The 14,596-nt window shown below is 34.8% G+C and overlaps 1 protein-coding gene across 36 annotated transcripts in view; it reads right to left on the reverse strand.

Annotated features, from left to right (window-relative positions):
* The window catches only part of RIMS2 (regulating synaptic membrane exocytosis 2), a 503,290-nt gene that overhangs the window by 168,719 nt on the left and 319,975 nt on the right, over positions 1-14,596 (reverse strand). For all 36 annotated transcript variants that reach the window (XM_075743530.1, XM_075743545.1, XM_075743550.1 and 33 more), the window contains 2 exons: positions 7,691-7,847; positions 3,471-3,587 (listed from right to left, as the gene is read on the reverse strand). In XM_075743530.1, coding sequence (XP_075599645.1) covers positions 3,471-3,587; positions 7,691-7,847 — 274 coding nt within the window. The remainder of the gene's footprint in view (positions 1-3,470; positions 3,588-7,690; positions 7,848-14,596) is intronic.

The raw sequence follows: 14,596 nt of genomic DNA on the forward strand, positions 1-14,596 counted from the left end.
TTTCCACTGCAAGACTATTTGAGTTAGGCGTCCTCTGAATGCTCTGGCCTACTATATCTATGCTAAATTCACCGTCAGCAATTTCATGCCTCAGGGAGAGCACATCCAGGATAAAGAGTATAGTCAGATTAAGAGCTGTTAAATGGTATCTAAGCTGGTTAGAACTGTGGGCCTGAGACCAGTTTCTTTACGCTGTCTTGGTGTTTGTTGTTAACTGCCGATATATGTTTGAGAATGTAATACCCAGATAAAGTGTTGGCAGACATCCTGGTTTGGGAATGATGCTAAGATTCTCATACTGTTCCTCTAATTCACCTAATTATATTGATAGCTTAAATATAAAACTCCGATGTCAAATCTGGCTGTTTCCAGCATTTTCTCTATAATTTGATTAAGTTCAGTTTCCGAAGTGAGGTAAAAGTCTGCTTCAGAGAGTTTATTAAAACGAGTCAAACTGAAGTTTACAAGGTTATCCCATTACAGATAAAAGATCTCATGGAACCTGGGGCTGTATTAGGTCATAAGCAATTATATTTCTTTCCATTACAAGTTTAGGGTATTTTATAAAAGTATGGGTACTTGCAAAAAAAAAATAAATCCTTGCATTTTGACAAAAATGAACTAGTACATGTATATCAAATATATAGGTAACAATTAACTTGATTTCCCACTTTGAGTTACCAGTATAATATATATACATAGTACAATTCTGATATTTTTGATAATGCAGCAACAGATACAGATTTCAACTTTAACTTTACCCTGCCAACAAAAATCAGTATATGATTTGATAGCAACATTTGATGTATTTAAAGGCTTGGTGTTTGAAATTAAAATTATAATTTTTAATTTTTAAATTTATAATTTTTAAAATTATGTCTTTCAGCTTTTTTAAAATGTATTTGATTTTCACTTCTAACTATGTGTTCAGTTTTGAAGGAATTTTTACATTGACTTGAGGTCATTAGGCATTTTTGCATGTGGTTTCAACTGACTTGTTCGTGCCGTATACCTTAGAGAACTTTATGTTGAATTATCTAGAAAAGGAAGGAAAGAATTTTCTTACTCATATTCTCAGTCATATTTTAACTTAGCAATCGAGCTTGTCTACAAGAAGGTACTTTTTCAAAGTTCCTTTTTTGCAAACAGTTCCAAGGGATAAAGGGACCATGGAAACAACAAACCATCAAATCTCTGGGAAAGCAAAGTGTGACTTTTTTTTTCAGAGGTAAGTGTGGAACAAAACAAGGATGAGAAGTAGAGAGATTCTAAACCTATACAACAGTTCAGTTTTTCCACTCCTCCAAACTGCTTGCAAGTCCGTCAGTTTTCAGAATCATTACCATTAAAGAGTTACTTTAGGGATTTGTTTCTTATTATGTAACACAGGCAGTATCACAAATATCACAAATATTCACTAACAAAATTTGAAGTCTAATAACCTTTCCATTCATAAAACCACTGTCAAGCTAACAATGAATATAAAACACGATAAATGTTTGAGAATAGTCTTTTTCTATTCTCTTGGGTGTTGCCTAAAACCAAGATGCTTCAGAGACTGCATGTTGCAATAGAGGCAGAACTATTCAACAATCTGCTTACACAGGCAACCACTCACCATGTACGAACAGGAAAACTTCTCTGTGTGTTTTGGAAAATAGAGATGACGTATAAACCTGTGTTCAGAGATTCAGAGCACGCCTAACAAGCAAATATTCATCTAGAACGGTTGTGTGAAGATTCAATTGTCTCATCACCAACAACTTTCAGACTTTGTTTTTTCTGACATATTCTAAAAAACCCATTCTCTTTCTCTAAGCCAAGCCCGTGCAGTAGGTGTTATTGGATTGAAGTGATTCCATAAGGCATATACAGGCTCTAAGGACAACTTTAGATCCTATTTCAAGGATGACTTGTCTAAAAATCATCAATAGTATCTCAAAAGCATTCTATTCTTTTCTTTTAAGGAAACAGCTCTGAATTCTTAAGTTATTGCCTTCTGTATGAAAATCAGATAGCCTCATGAGCCAACTAAATAGCATTCTTCTGTTTTATAATGTAAATAGAAATATTAAATAGTTTAATGCAAAGAAAAGGTTCACCTGTGATCTATTATACTTGTAATGAAAACATTCTGGGTGATAAATACTTGGTTGTTTTTCAGTATCTTAATTTTTTTACCCATTTGACTTTTTTTTGGCCAAATTCAATTACAAATCACCTGAAGAGATAAGTTTTGGGGTTTTTTCCCCACTTTTTCTTTTGGTGCTCTTTTTTCTAACTTACCAAATTAGGAACAATTAATTTTAATTTTTTTTCTGAAGAATTTTGTTTTAAATTCCTTACAATCATTGAACATCACATTAATGTTCTTTTTAGACATATTCTGTTCAATATTGCTAGCAAAAAGTCACTGATTTCTTAAATTCTTTGTATTACAGTTGGCAACACCAATTATGTGCTTTGATGTCACTTGAGGAATAACCTGTAATAATATCACATGTAAAAGTATTAACTTCAAATACTAGTCACATAGCACTCAATAAGACTACAAAATATACCTGTATTACTCCTTGCTATATGCAATTATGAAATCAGACAATATCTAGCAATCATGTCTTTCTGATTATAACGTGCAGTTTTTCAATTTGGTGTGTAAGAAGGTAGAAGATTTTCAAAATTAAAGGTAAAAAATGCTTTTTCTTTTGATTCTCTGTCCTGAAGACAATGAGGTGGGAAAAATCTTATCAACAATTTTTTTTAATGTCACAAAGGTACTACCACAATTAATTCTGCAAAATTAACTACATTACCCAACTATTGCCTGCCGTTCTTTTTTACATCATTAAAATTCACAGAGGTTGCTACAGGTCTGCTCACTCTTTGGGAAGTTCTATCAGGCAAAACATTAGCCATGATAAGATGTGCCTCTAAACATAAAGATCCCAATTTCGGTCTAACAGACATTGCCATAACCTTTTTTTTTCTTTTTTGTTTTCATGAAAACAGCTCATAAAGGTGAGAAAAGACAAACACAGTGCTAGAATATACTTATGTCTGTGAATTGTACTGTATCCAATGGGAGCATTACATTAATACTGAGCTGAAATTATCTGGGTTTATACCTCTTTATTCAGCAGCAAAAATGACCAAATCTACTGTTAGATTTTTTTTTAAAAATATTCAGCACTTAAAGAATTGATTAATATAGTACATAAAAATAGTTTTATAGAAAAGGACAATTAAGCTATGTCTTTTATATTGTCCAACTTGATAGTTTTGTCAGCTTTGTGTGCACTGCATATTTTTTAATCTATATCATGTAACCAGTGGATAAATGAGTAGGGAAATGCTCATCTGTAGGATTAGGTAAGTAATTTTGCTATTTACTTTAGTGAGCTACCACGCTGAAGTAATTCACATCGATGAGTGTAGACTACAGCTGTTTCTAATTCCAGCCAGATATTTACCTCTCTCTGTCCGGGGAGTAGTGGTCATCTATTACACGGTGTCTATCCATTCGGTTCAGGGTATTGTAATGCGCAGGAGTAGATCGAGTCCCTCGTGGTCCCTGATCCACATTCCGACTAAGGATAAAAGATATCACATTCTGAGTTCTGGGTGCGCCTGGACCACATCCTCTCACTGGTTTGTACAGACAATTATTACCAAACGTGGTGGTAATGAGATGTGTTAGCTGACCTGTCTTTTGTATACTTTTATTCTGATATAATTTTAAATCTCATGGCAAAAAAAAAAAAAATTCTCCTACAGAAAAAAGGTGCTAAGTCCATGCTAGGGACAGGGTGTTTTTCTTTTGTTTCAATGTTTGTTTGTTCTGGTAATGAATTTGCCATAAGCTCCTTAATTTGGCTATACTGTTATGGTAGAGTGCAGCCTGCTGAAAACATTGTTGTCTGAATTGAACAACAGATGCTTGTTTTGCACTGGAAAGCTTATTCTGTAATCTCACTAGCATAGAATCTGAAAAAGACAGAACTGTTTAATTAGGTATAAGTGGTACACAGAGTGCAGGCTTCGTTAAAGAGCACCAATCACCTTTACAGTCGTGTACTATCTGAGACCAAAGCTTTGCCCATCAGTTGCTTTACTCAGTTTAACCATTGACACCTACTGATACACACTAATCACTTTTTCTGCTCTGTGAAACAAGTCCACCAGAATAGGAAGATAGAAAGACAACAGTTAACTGCAATAATTCTTGGATAAGTAAAACATAATTGTTTTGTATACATTTGAAAACAACAGTTTGCATGCTTCCCTCCACACGGATTCAAATTTTAGACCTATAAATTCTTCTGCCTCCTGTCCTTTCCTGCAGTTTTCCCTAATGTGGGCCTCATTATAATTTTTTTTCACTTTTATACCATTCAATTCCTGTGTCTTTCCTTATCACTTTCTTCACCCTTTTGGTACCTGTCATCTTTATCCTTTGTCATTTGCCAGTCCCTGATTAGTGTTAACCTCTATGTGTATCCTTCACTGCTGCTGCCATGCTGTTATTTATTTCTGCATATAAGTGCTATGAAGATGTTGAACTACACATAATCTTTTGCCTTCAGCTCTACTTCATTGCTTATATAGCATTTCTCCACTCTGGCTTTCATGGAAACCCAGTAAAAACTTTACTCTTGCCATATTAAAAGTCAGTATAATTGTTCTACCTTCCACTCTCTAATGCTTTCCTGCAACAACTTCTCTGCACATGTTTTAACCATGTTATTTATACAAAATGATAGAAAATCCAGTATAGCCTTTACCCTGCCATTGGACTCTTTCATGCATATTTGTACACTAAAACGGACATTGGCAGGGCTCCTCTGCTGTTCTTTGTTAACTTTTTTACAACAACCAGTTCTCATTCCTCCTTTCTGAATTCTAGTTTCTCTCCGACCCTTTTCCTCAGGGTGTCATTTTGTTCATATTTTTAAAAAAAAACCTAAACTTGAGTTTTTTTCTGTCTATAGGATTATCATCTTATTTTATCTCTTCTTTTGATTTTAATATTTAAGCTTTCTCAAGGTGTCATTTCTTTGCAAAACTTCCCAAAGATCTGATCTTTGCTGTCTGCCCACACAATCAAAACTCCTAACTAAACTCTGATTATAAGCCTTAGTCCTGAAAACTCACTACCATCCTGTCTGCTCAAATCACTTTCAATAAGATTGTGTTATTGGCTTATTGTTCTAAATAAATAATTTCTTCTTTAAATTTCTGTATTACATCAGATTCTGACTTCATGCTGCTTTTTAACATCCTACGCTACTGTATTTCTTCTACTTCAGAGTGTTACCACTATTATTTCAGTTATTTCACTCCGCTAAGGATACCTTTGTTAGCCAGATTTACTATTTAACGGAAAATTACACACTTTCTCCAATGATGAAACTTGTTCTATAAGAAAAGTTGCTTTCCCAACATATGTTGTCACTCCTTTGGAACTTTCCTGAAGTTGACAGAACATGTACGGAGCAACCAGATAACAGGTAAGCAGGTGAAAAGGTGTAATTGCAGGTGGTGATGGTAGAGAATAATGAGCATCCTACTAAATTTACCACACCATTTTGGTCTAGCCACTTTCTACAGTCACCTTCATCTTGCTTTTTCAAATGCACAGTCTTAGAGAAAGCTAAACATGATGTTGTTCAGTGCCTGCCACAGTCTGATCTATAGAGAGAATAGTAGTCCATTAAATATATTACCTGAAAACATCACAAAAGGAGTAATAAATTATTGTCAGCTGCTCTGCAATGTGGCTTTGGTGGAGTTTGTTAATAAGCTCCAGTAGAAGGACTGAGGACTGCAAAATGGCTTCTAAGATATAACAGCAACTTGTGCCTCTATGGCCCACGAGCTCCTGCCTGCAGAGGCATCAGTCAGTGACTGGGAGATCTCTGGCCCTGCAGCACGTTTACTGCACTTAGAACACATCAGTAGCAGCACACGTGTAACAAACTCAACTAAATGTGGGGCAACTGTGATTAACAACACTTACAGCTTTGCGAAGTACACCTGCATTTGCATTAGAAATGAAAAAGACGTTTCTGTAACCCAAGGATTATGCCGCTCTTCTACAAACTCTCAGGTTCTGGCAATCCGATTCTCTGGGCTTGACAAGTCCTCAGAGAAATGATTTGGTGTGTGGGCAAGGAAATATTACATAAATAATGCATTTGGATGTGACTTTGTAGGAAACAGCTGAAACATTTCTCTGTAAGTTCAAAATTGCATTTAAAAATCTAGCTCTAGGAAAGTCAGGAAGCAAGAAACATTTCCTACATGTAAAGAAATGCAAAATTACAAGGAAATGAAGAGAAGGTTTTTTCCATGGTTTTAGACAAGTGTTAATTACTAGCTTGAGTAGAAGTTCTGCCCAAAATGCACAGAGCATGCACGCACACACAAACACACACACACACGCACAGAGCTTTTGTTCACATTTATGTCTATATCCAAGACAAATACCGCCAGGAGATTTAACACAGGCAATTACTTAGACTGAAATCAGTATAGTAGAAATTAGAATAGGCCCCTCTGTGTCTACTGTTTATGTCTCATTTAAAGTCAGGCTGTATTTACGTATGGTTTTAGATTTGAAGTAGAAACTTACAGTTTCTGCCTGTTAGCTGTCTGTGACGATATGGGATAATTTGGGACTGTAATACCTCACTAATGCAAAAGGATATCATTTAGTCTGTATCGGTTAGAGGAAACGGTAAGTAAACACGGAAGTAAGAGAATACGAAGTCAAGAGAAGTTTAAGCTAACAAAAAGAACAAAGGTAACAGAAAGGAAAGCAGAACACAAGAGAATCAGAATGCTGTAGAAGAAAGGGATACACACATGTATCTGACTGGAAATATCAGATATCAGGTAGTCAGTATTAAATGGGAAATGTGAACATTATGGGCAAAGAAAAAAACGTCCTCTTTTATTCCAGCTGAATTACACGAGCTGGAAAACTACCCACACATAGTGACAAAAATGCTGGAAAACAGGTTTTGTTTCCCTTACAGCTATCCTTCTGCTTCCTTTTAAGAAAACTTATCAATGCAGGAAAATTTTTAATACTGGCTTAAACAGTATATTCAGTCAAGTAACAGTCGTAATCCCAAATGGCTAGCTTTTGGAATAAATGTCCTGATCTTTGTTTGACAAGATAAATAGTTATCACAGGCTTTCTAAGATCAGGAATTGACATTTTTCAGTACAAAATTGTATATGTGTCAATTTAGTCTTGATGTTTTACAAGTTTGAAAAAAATAGTAGATAGAAAGCTACTACAAGCAGGAAGTATGGCTCTCCCAGAACCTTAATTCTAGGCAAACAAAAGGGTTGAAAACAGCCACTGACAAATGAATGCTAAGAAAATGTCAAACTGTCACATGCTATAAAACATGGCACCTTCTAAATAGCTCTTGAAAATGAAAATCTGGAGAAATATTTTTCTTTCATTGGATTGGAATGTACTGATTTTTGACAAAAAATAAGACAAAAATAGGTGATTTTTTGCACATCAGTATAAAGAAGAAACATTATTGGCTTTACATAATTGCATAAGATCCATCTAATCCATTGCCATTTTGAAAGTCGGGAGATTCTTTCCAGTATTGTTACAGGATCGATACCACTTAAATTTATATACCTGCATAGTTAAATAACAATTTACCTTTGTGGGGGAGGGACACTGGGAGACCACGATCTAGTCCGTCCTATACTATCTCCACGGTGAGGGGACCCTGATCGAGAGCAATGATTAGATGACATAACTTGTTCTGGCACTGATAGCGTTGAACTTTGAAGATCTCTCCCATTGTGTCGATAATCTAAAAAGAAATGCAAATATTCAATGAAACTGAAATCGCAGTTTTTAATTTCCTACCGTATCTGTAGCAGCTGGAAGCATGATACAAGATGGAATTTGATCAAGAATGTTATCATAATAATAAAAAATACATACATAAAGTTAACTCCTCTTGTTATGCTTAATTTAAGCACAGCTATAGTTCCTATAGATACACTTTAGAAGTATAGAAATAAATTGCCATGCACCAAACTGGGGATTTATAATAATCAAAATATCCAAATTTACCATTTATTTGTGGTTAATATGATGCATTAATAATAAAACTAATAAAACTGACTTTTTCCTTAGAATAACATACAAAACTTCAAATAGAAATGTCCACAATTAAAAACTAATCCAAAGTTCCGTTTAAAAATTTGGGATAGGAAAATACTATGGGGTTAAATGCAGAGTCTGGGTTCAAGAAAGATTTGTATTTCAGACACAATTAAAGTAACAGTGACTCAATGACAGATTTCACTCACAAGTCTGAACTTAAACAACACGATTCCTTCACAAATATACAAGCTAAGGCCATGCAGACACCTGCTTACATCCTGGAACTAATCTTGAATTAGGATAACAGAAGGCATAAATGGTCTAAGCAAAAGCTTATAGTAGCTTAAAATGCTACCACATGGACATTTTACGTAAGCTGTTAAGAAAAACCTTTTAAAAAAGCTGGATCTATTAAAGTGATTGTCTGCGTCAAATTGAAAAAGATGAATTCACTGTTCCATGGTACAATACCCTCTATGAAAAAATAGATGCCAGATAAACTGCAGTTTCAAAGAAGTTTTCACAAATTTTGTGAAGATCAAATTAATATACACTGATAAGAAATGGAAAAATTGCAAATCTTAACCTGATGATAATGCTTTGCAGAAATAGGTCTTCAAACAGCTCCTGGTGGCTATGACTACTGATATAATGAACTTTTTGTTCTGAAGACAGTAACCAAGTAACTCTTTAGACAGTTTATTTAGACATCCACCTGGCACTGGAAAAATTCTTTCTCATAAAACTGTAATTCTTTTCCCATGAGAAGCTTCTGAGAATCCAAGAGCATTTGGACTTCTACTCCAGATTGTTCATAGTTTTATTCCTGGAAAATGTTCAGTAAGCACCTAAGCAAAATCTCATTAATTCAGTCCATTTTATGGTTCCAAGAACGTTCGATAGTTCCAACTAAGTATTCCTATTCATTGTATGCCTTTAGGACCAAGGATATGTATGAACCACTCTAATTCGTAAATAACTTCTTCCTCCTATCTTTAGGTTTAGGCTGCCTTGTGCACGTGTATGTGTGGACATAAAGGGAAAAAATAGCACATCATCATCACAGTAATACAATGATGTTGAGGATCAAATACTCCCTCATCACTTCAAAGCAATCAAGTCATGTTACGTGTAGTCTCAGGTGAGAGCCTGTAATGCACTACGGACTTTTACCCAGTGTATGAAGTAGACTTATTAGCACACACACTGATACAGCGTGTAAGGACCAATGCAACACAGTTCTGGGTGAAATCACCAGAGGAGAGACGGGGGAATTTATCTGTGTTTGAAACAGGGTGTTGTTCACTAACCAGTCAAGTACAAAGCTACTGGTGTGACAAAGACATTTTCACCTCTGAAGAAAAGAAACAATGCTTACTTTAATTAAGAGGAAAGGCCATAAAGTCTGGTGGATAAAAGGGAATACAAGCTTAAGCTAGTTACGGGACTCCCCTCCCACAACAAGTTAAAGGAGATATTCGTTGGGAGAAAGGGAATCTTGCTTTTCTTAAGTGCCACTTTACTGCAAACAGGTATCAATCACCAAGGCATTCATCAACCAAGGCTATCCCAATCCATAAAGGAGACATTAACCACCCTCTGGAAGACATCCACTGGAGTACCAAGCATATACCCGCTCCACGCAGCTGCACAAGACAAGTGGAGAGCTGGTATCAAAGGGTCAGCAGTGTTTCTCAGCAACTGGTGATACATAGGAAAACTATGGTATGTTATCAAGGTAGCCTTAAGCCTATTGTCTCCGTAGAATGTGTCACAGCAAAAAGAATATAGTATAAAGTCATCTTAAAACAAACACAACCAAATTTATTCTGTGAAGCACAGCTTGAACAGCTTGTTCACTAAAGGGGCAAGAAATTCAGACCCTGATATATAGACAGTTAGTAAAGTATAGAAGATCTCTGAATGGGGTTTTTGCAAGTCAGTCTGGAAATCTGACTCTGCAATTCTGCAAATCTTTAACTAAAAGAGAAAGAGCTAAAGTAACAGCTGAAAATTCAATAATGTTAAAATAAAAAAAGCAACAAAGCAATAACAAATTTCTTAAATAAACAAATCCATGAGATATTTCCTGGGTTTATACACTACAAGAATATTGTCCTCAATACAAAAAATAATGCACAGAGAACTCCTTATTGATAAAACCAGCATTCTAGAGAACACAGGGAAAGGCCATGTGAGATATTTATTTTAATTTGCCAGGAAGTTGGAAGAACGTGAAACGCACTGCAGAGCACAGATAGGCAGGAAAATGAAGAGGATCATTTTGCAGGTTCTTTGAAGACTCTGGTCAAGAAGTTACGAAAAGAAAAATTCTACAGGTAAGAAACAGGCAACCAAGGGAATGCAAGAGACCTGTGAAGAGCTTTGTCGGCCACCATCTACTACCCCAGAGAGCAAAAGAGCTATAAGCAATTCTGAGAGTTAAGACCACAAGTGACAGCTCTGAAGACTGTTTCTGGATAGACTAGAAGTTATTTTTTCTATCCTTAAGTGTTATTTTTTATATTTTACTAATTTTAATTTATGGTATATATCACTAAGACAAGGAGTTTTGTGTTTCACTGAACGCATTAAAAAACATTGTCTACAGAGTAAGTAAGAAACATACTGAAATAACCAGCAGTTATTATGGTACAGTATCATACCATATACTGAAATAAAACAATATCCCAAACCCATATTTTCTACAGAGAAGCCCAACTGAAATTGGAATAATTTAAAAGACTTGATTTTTCACTATGACAATAGGTGATTAATTGCAAACAACATTCTTACAATGCAAAACACATCTTTTCTAATTTCACAGTGAACAATTTATCCCAACAATGTTTAATATTTTCATTTAAAAAAAAAAAAAAAGAAAAATCTGGAAAATGGTTTGTCAGTTATTTTTTCTGATTATCTTAATTGAATGTTATTGTAAATAGCAACAAGAAATAAACAAATTTCTAAAGATAATCTTAAAATGGCAGAAAGGTTTTAATCTTTAAAAGACAAGTTGATATGTTTGGGGAAAATAGGAAGTTATCTCCAGGAAGGTATAATCTGAAAACACATAGGTGAATAGCAAGTTAGCATAAGCTTATATATAATAAAATAAAAATCATGATTTACAGTACAAGTACACATAACATAATATTTTCTGTTATCCTAACAGCACATATCTATAGATACGAAAACTGCAGAGATGGTTCTTAGCATTCTGCATACACAGGGCACATTTGTAGCATTTGGAGATGAAAAACATAATGAAGAGCAGTAATATGAAGAAATGGGAAAAACCCTTTTAAAAAAACTAACATTTAAATCAACAGTTTTATATAATATTTGGTATGTACAGTAGACACCAAAGTACAAGGGGAATGAGGGATGTCATAAGAAGTTCTGTCTGAATGAACATAGTGAAGGGCAAAGAATTCAAATAATAAAAGACAAAAAAACCCTATTCTGTCTAAAAAATTCCTAGAAGTGAGAAATAGTAAATGAAAATAATTAAATTTATTAAATCTGTATGCATAAACAAATTAATTACTTTGAAACAAAAAGTCTCCTCCAGCTCTAACTTGTTATTGTAGTTGTCCACTTGCACCCTATTGTTGCAATAAATCAAAATATCTAATTAATCTAATCTAATTAAATTGTCAGTTATAATCCTGATAAAAACTGGTTTACATTAAATTGGAAGCACATATGCAATGCTTTCTGATAACACTGGTAGTGCTTTCTTGTAACAATTTCAAAAGGCAGAAACTATCAGCAATCCTAATAATTTTGCATCAACCAAAGCAGTCATGTTAAGCTATGTTCAAAGAAACACATTAATATTACCTATGCTTTGTTGCCAGAAACTAAACTTTGAAAATTATAATTAATTCACTCAAAACAAAACCTACTATATTTATAAACTTCTCTTTTGCCAACAGATCACACATTGAAAAGTCGCAGTTTCAGCAGGGCAACCAGCTAACATGGGTTAATTCCAAAGTCATCCTTCAGTTTTGTAGAGTTAATGTAGCTCTCTGCCTTATTTCACACTATGTATTTTCACTAGTGAAAAGAGTCAAAGCAACATAGAATGCTATCTCATACTGAAAATAACCATATCAGACTCTCACAGAAGATAAGTTTCTGTGAGCATCTGTAGAACTGAATACTTTTATTCAATAAAAAATTCCATTTTATAAGTCACAATACCAGAAAATATTAACATGTGTTTAATGTGGAGAGAAAGGAGTTCAGGGATAGATCCAGTAAGGTTTTTAGGTTTCTTGACTGTAGTCATTATCATTCTAACACTTTCCAGCCAGAATAAAATCTAAACTGTAAAAGAAAATATTTTCCCTGTATGAAAGCATGAGGAAAAACAGATATTTCAGAAATATTATCCAGAAAATCTACACGGTGTTAACACAGCCATGTAGATACAGCTCACAGAAGATGCCATGTTTTGAATTTAGTTGCCAAAATCAAGGATGCAAGGAGGATGCTTCCACCCACTCGGGATCCAAAGCCTTGTGTTTTGTCCTGACATAATATATCTTAGAGGGGTTTTTTAAAGAATTGAAGAGGGATAAGGTGAAAACTGTTTTTTCATTTCCTGGAAATCTAAGGAAACTGCTAGGCTTACGTAGGAGCTAACTAACAAGTCACTCAGACCATGCAGTTCTGAGAAACACATTCAGAGAAAAAGGTATAATTTTCAGATCCAAAAGGTAAGAGCTTAGCAAGTTTCTTGATGAGTTTTGGACTTAAGCAAATCTGCCTAAAGCCAGCTGTGGCACATCAAACAGTTTGGGGTTACAGTGTCTGTCTTGAAGGCACCTGGTCCCAGAATATCACAGTTTACTAATTCATTGGGTTTTGAGACTTTGTATTTATTTTAAAATAAGCTTTATTTATTTATAATAGTGGAGAATTTTTTTGAATATTAGGTTTTTATTAAAAATGTCATTGGTTTATTGTTTTAGTTTTACAAATAAATGCAGATTTTCAAGCTTCAGAGCCAGTGTAATATTTCTTTTACTTTCTGAACCTAGAGATCAGAATTCTATAGTTAAAAGAAAAGTACAGTTAATTATATCTTTTCTTTTTTAGCATGTGACCATTACTGTTCCAAAATGAAACAGTTGTCTACGCTTGAATCGCAGAGACAGCACATGTTATGTGCCCAGCCAGCGGGACACACCATGGTTTTATGCCACCTATGCACAGATTTTTTTCTCCAGATGAAAACAGATGAAAAAGATGGCACATACTAGACTTTACATTGAGACTTCAACTAATATGGGATTTCAACCCAAAATTTAGAAAGTATAACAAACCGCTGTAGATCCAGTGGGATATGCTAGGAATATAATAAGTACCTAAGAAATAGTCTAAGAATGAACTTCACAAGATAAAGTATATCTGCTGATACTAAAATAATTGATTCAATCATCTTTCACTTGTTTATTCTTTCATTGAATTCTAATGGCTTTTGTTGCAATTACTATTTATCAAATAAAATACTTCTGCTTAAAGGAAATTTGTGCCTTTCATTGACACACAAGCATCAGAGGAAGGACAAGCAATCTGTGACTACTCTTCAGCCACAAGAGATGCAGAGAGTGCAATGGGCCAGCTCCTCAGTTACAAACCTTCAGGAAGATGACAGTAACCCAAAGCTTCCACTGGAGGCTTAACAACATGCCTAGCACCAAACCACACACCACAGAAGTGGCCCACACTGTAATAAATATGTCTAGCAATCAACGCTGGAGTTCTAAACCCCAAACAGCCTTTAAAGCAGCTATTGATGATTGATTGACTGTGGGATATGAAGTGGTAACTTTGGTAGTCCTAACTTGAGAACTTAACTCTCTCTAGAACATGCCCAGGAGTTGAAACATTCGTGTCTCTCTCAAGACAGGTGACACTCGAAGAATTATGGTGACATTCTTGATTGAAAACGGTATGGTTTAACTTCCAATTTAAAAAATATTCCATGTTCTAGAAATAAGGTTAGAGAAAGAAAGTAAAAATATTTTCTTGTGGAAAGAAATTATAGACAGCAAAAACAGGTCATAAGTGCAACTTGACCAAGAAGCTGCTATTGAGCAAAGCAGATAGTTATTTATAGCAGTAGTAAAAATAGGATAAACATTGGAATCTGCTTGCAGCTATAAATATTAAGTCATTACCATAGAATCAAAGAGTCTATAACTATGGCAAGCTTCTTAAATCAACATACAGAGCACACAGAACCTGATAATAAGTATAGAGATAATCCATGATAAACAACTGTGAGCTGCGGACACTTAGAAGATGGGCACATGACAAAGATATCTGCAACGCCATCACCACCTTCTTTTCATGGCAGAGTTTCACTAAAAACTATGATACACATCAAATAAGGGATTTTACAAGGCACACTAAATATAGCTTCCTCTG

This window comes from Balearica regulorum, chromosome 2 (genome assembly GCF_011004875.1).
Source record: "Balearica regulorum gibbericeps isolate bBalReg1 chromosome 2, bBalReg1.pri, whole genome shotgun sequence".
Classification (NCBI taxonomy): Eukaryota; Metazoa; Chordata; class Aves; order Gruiformes; family Gruidae; genus Balearica; species Balearica regulorum.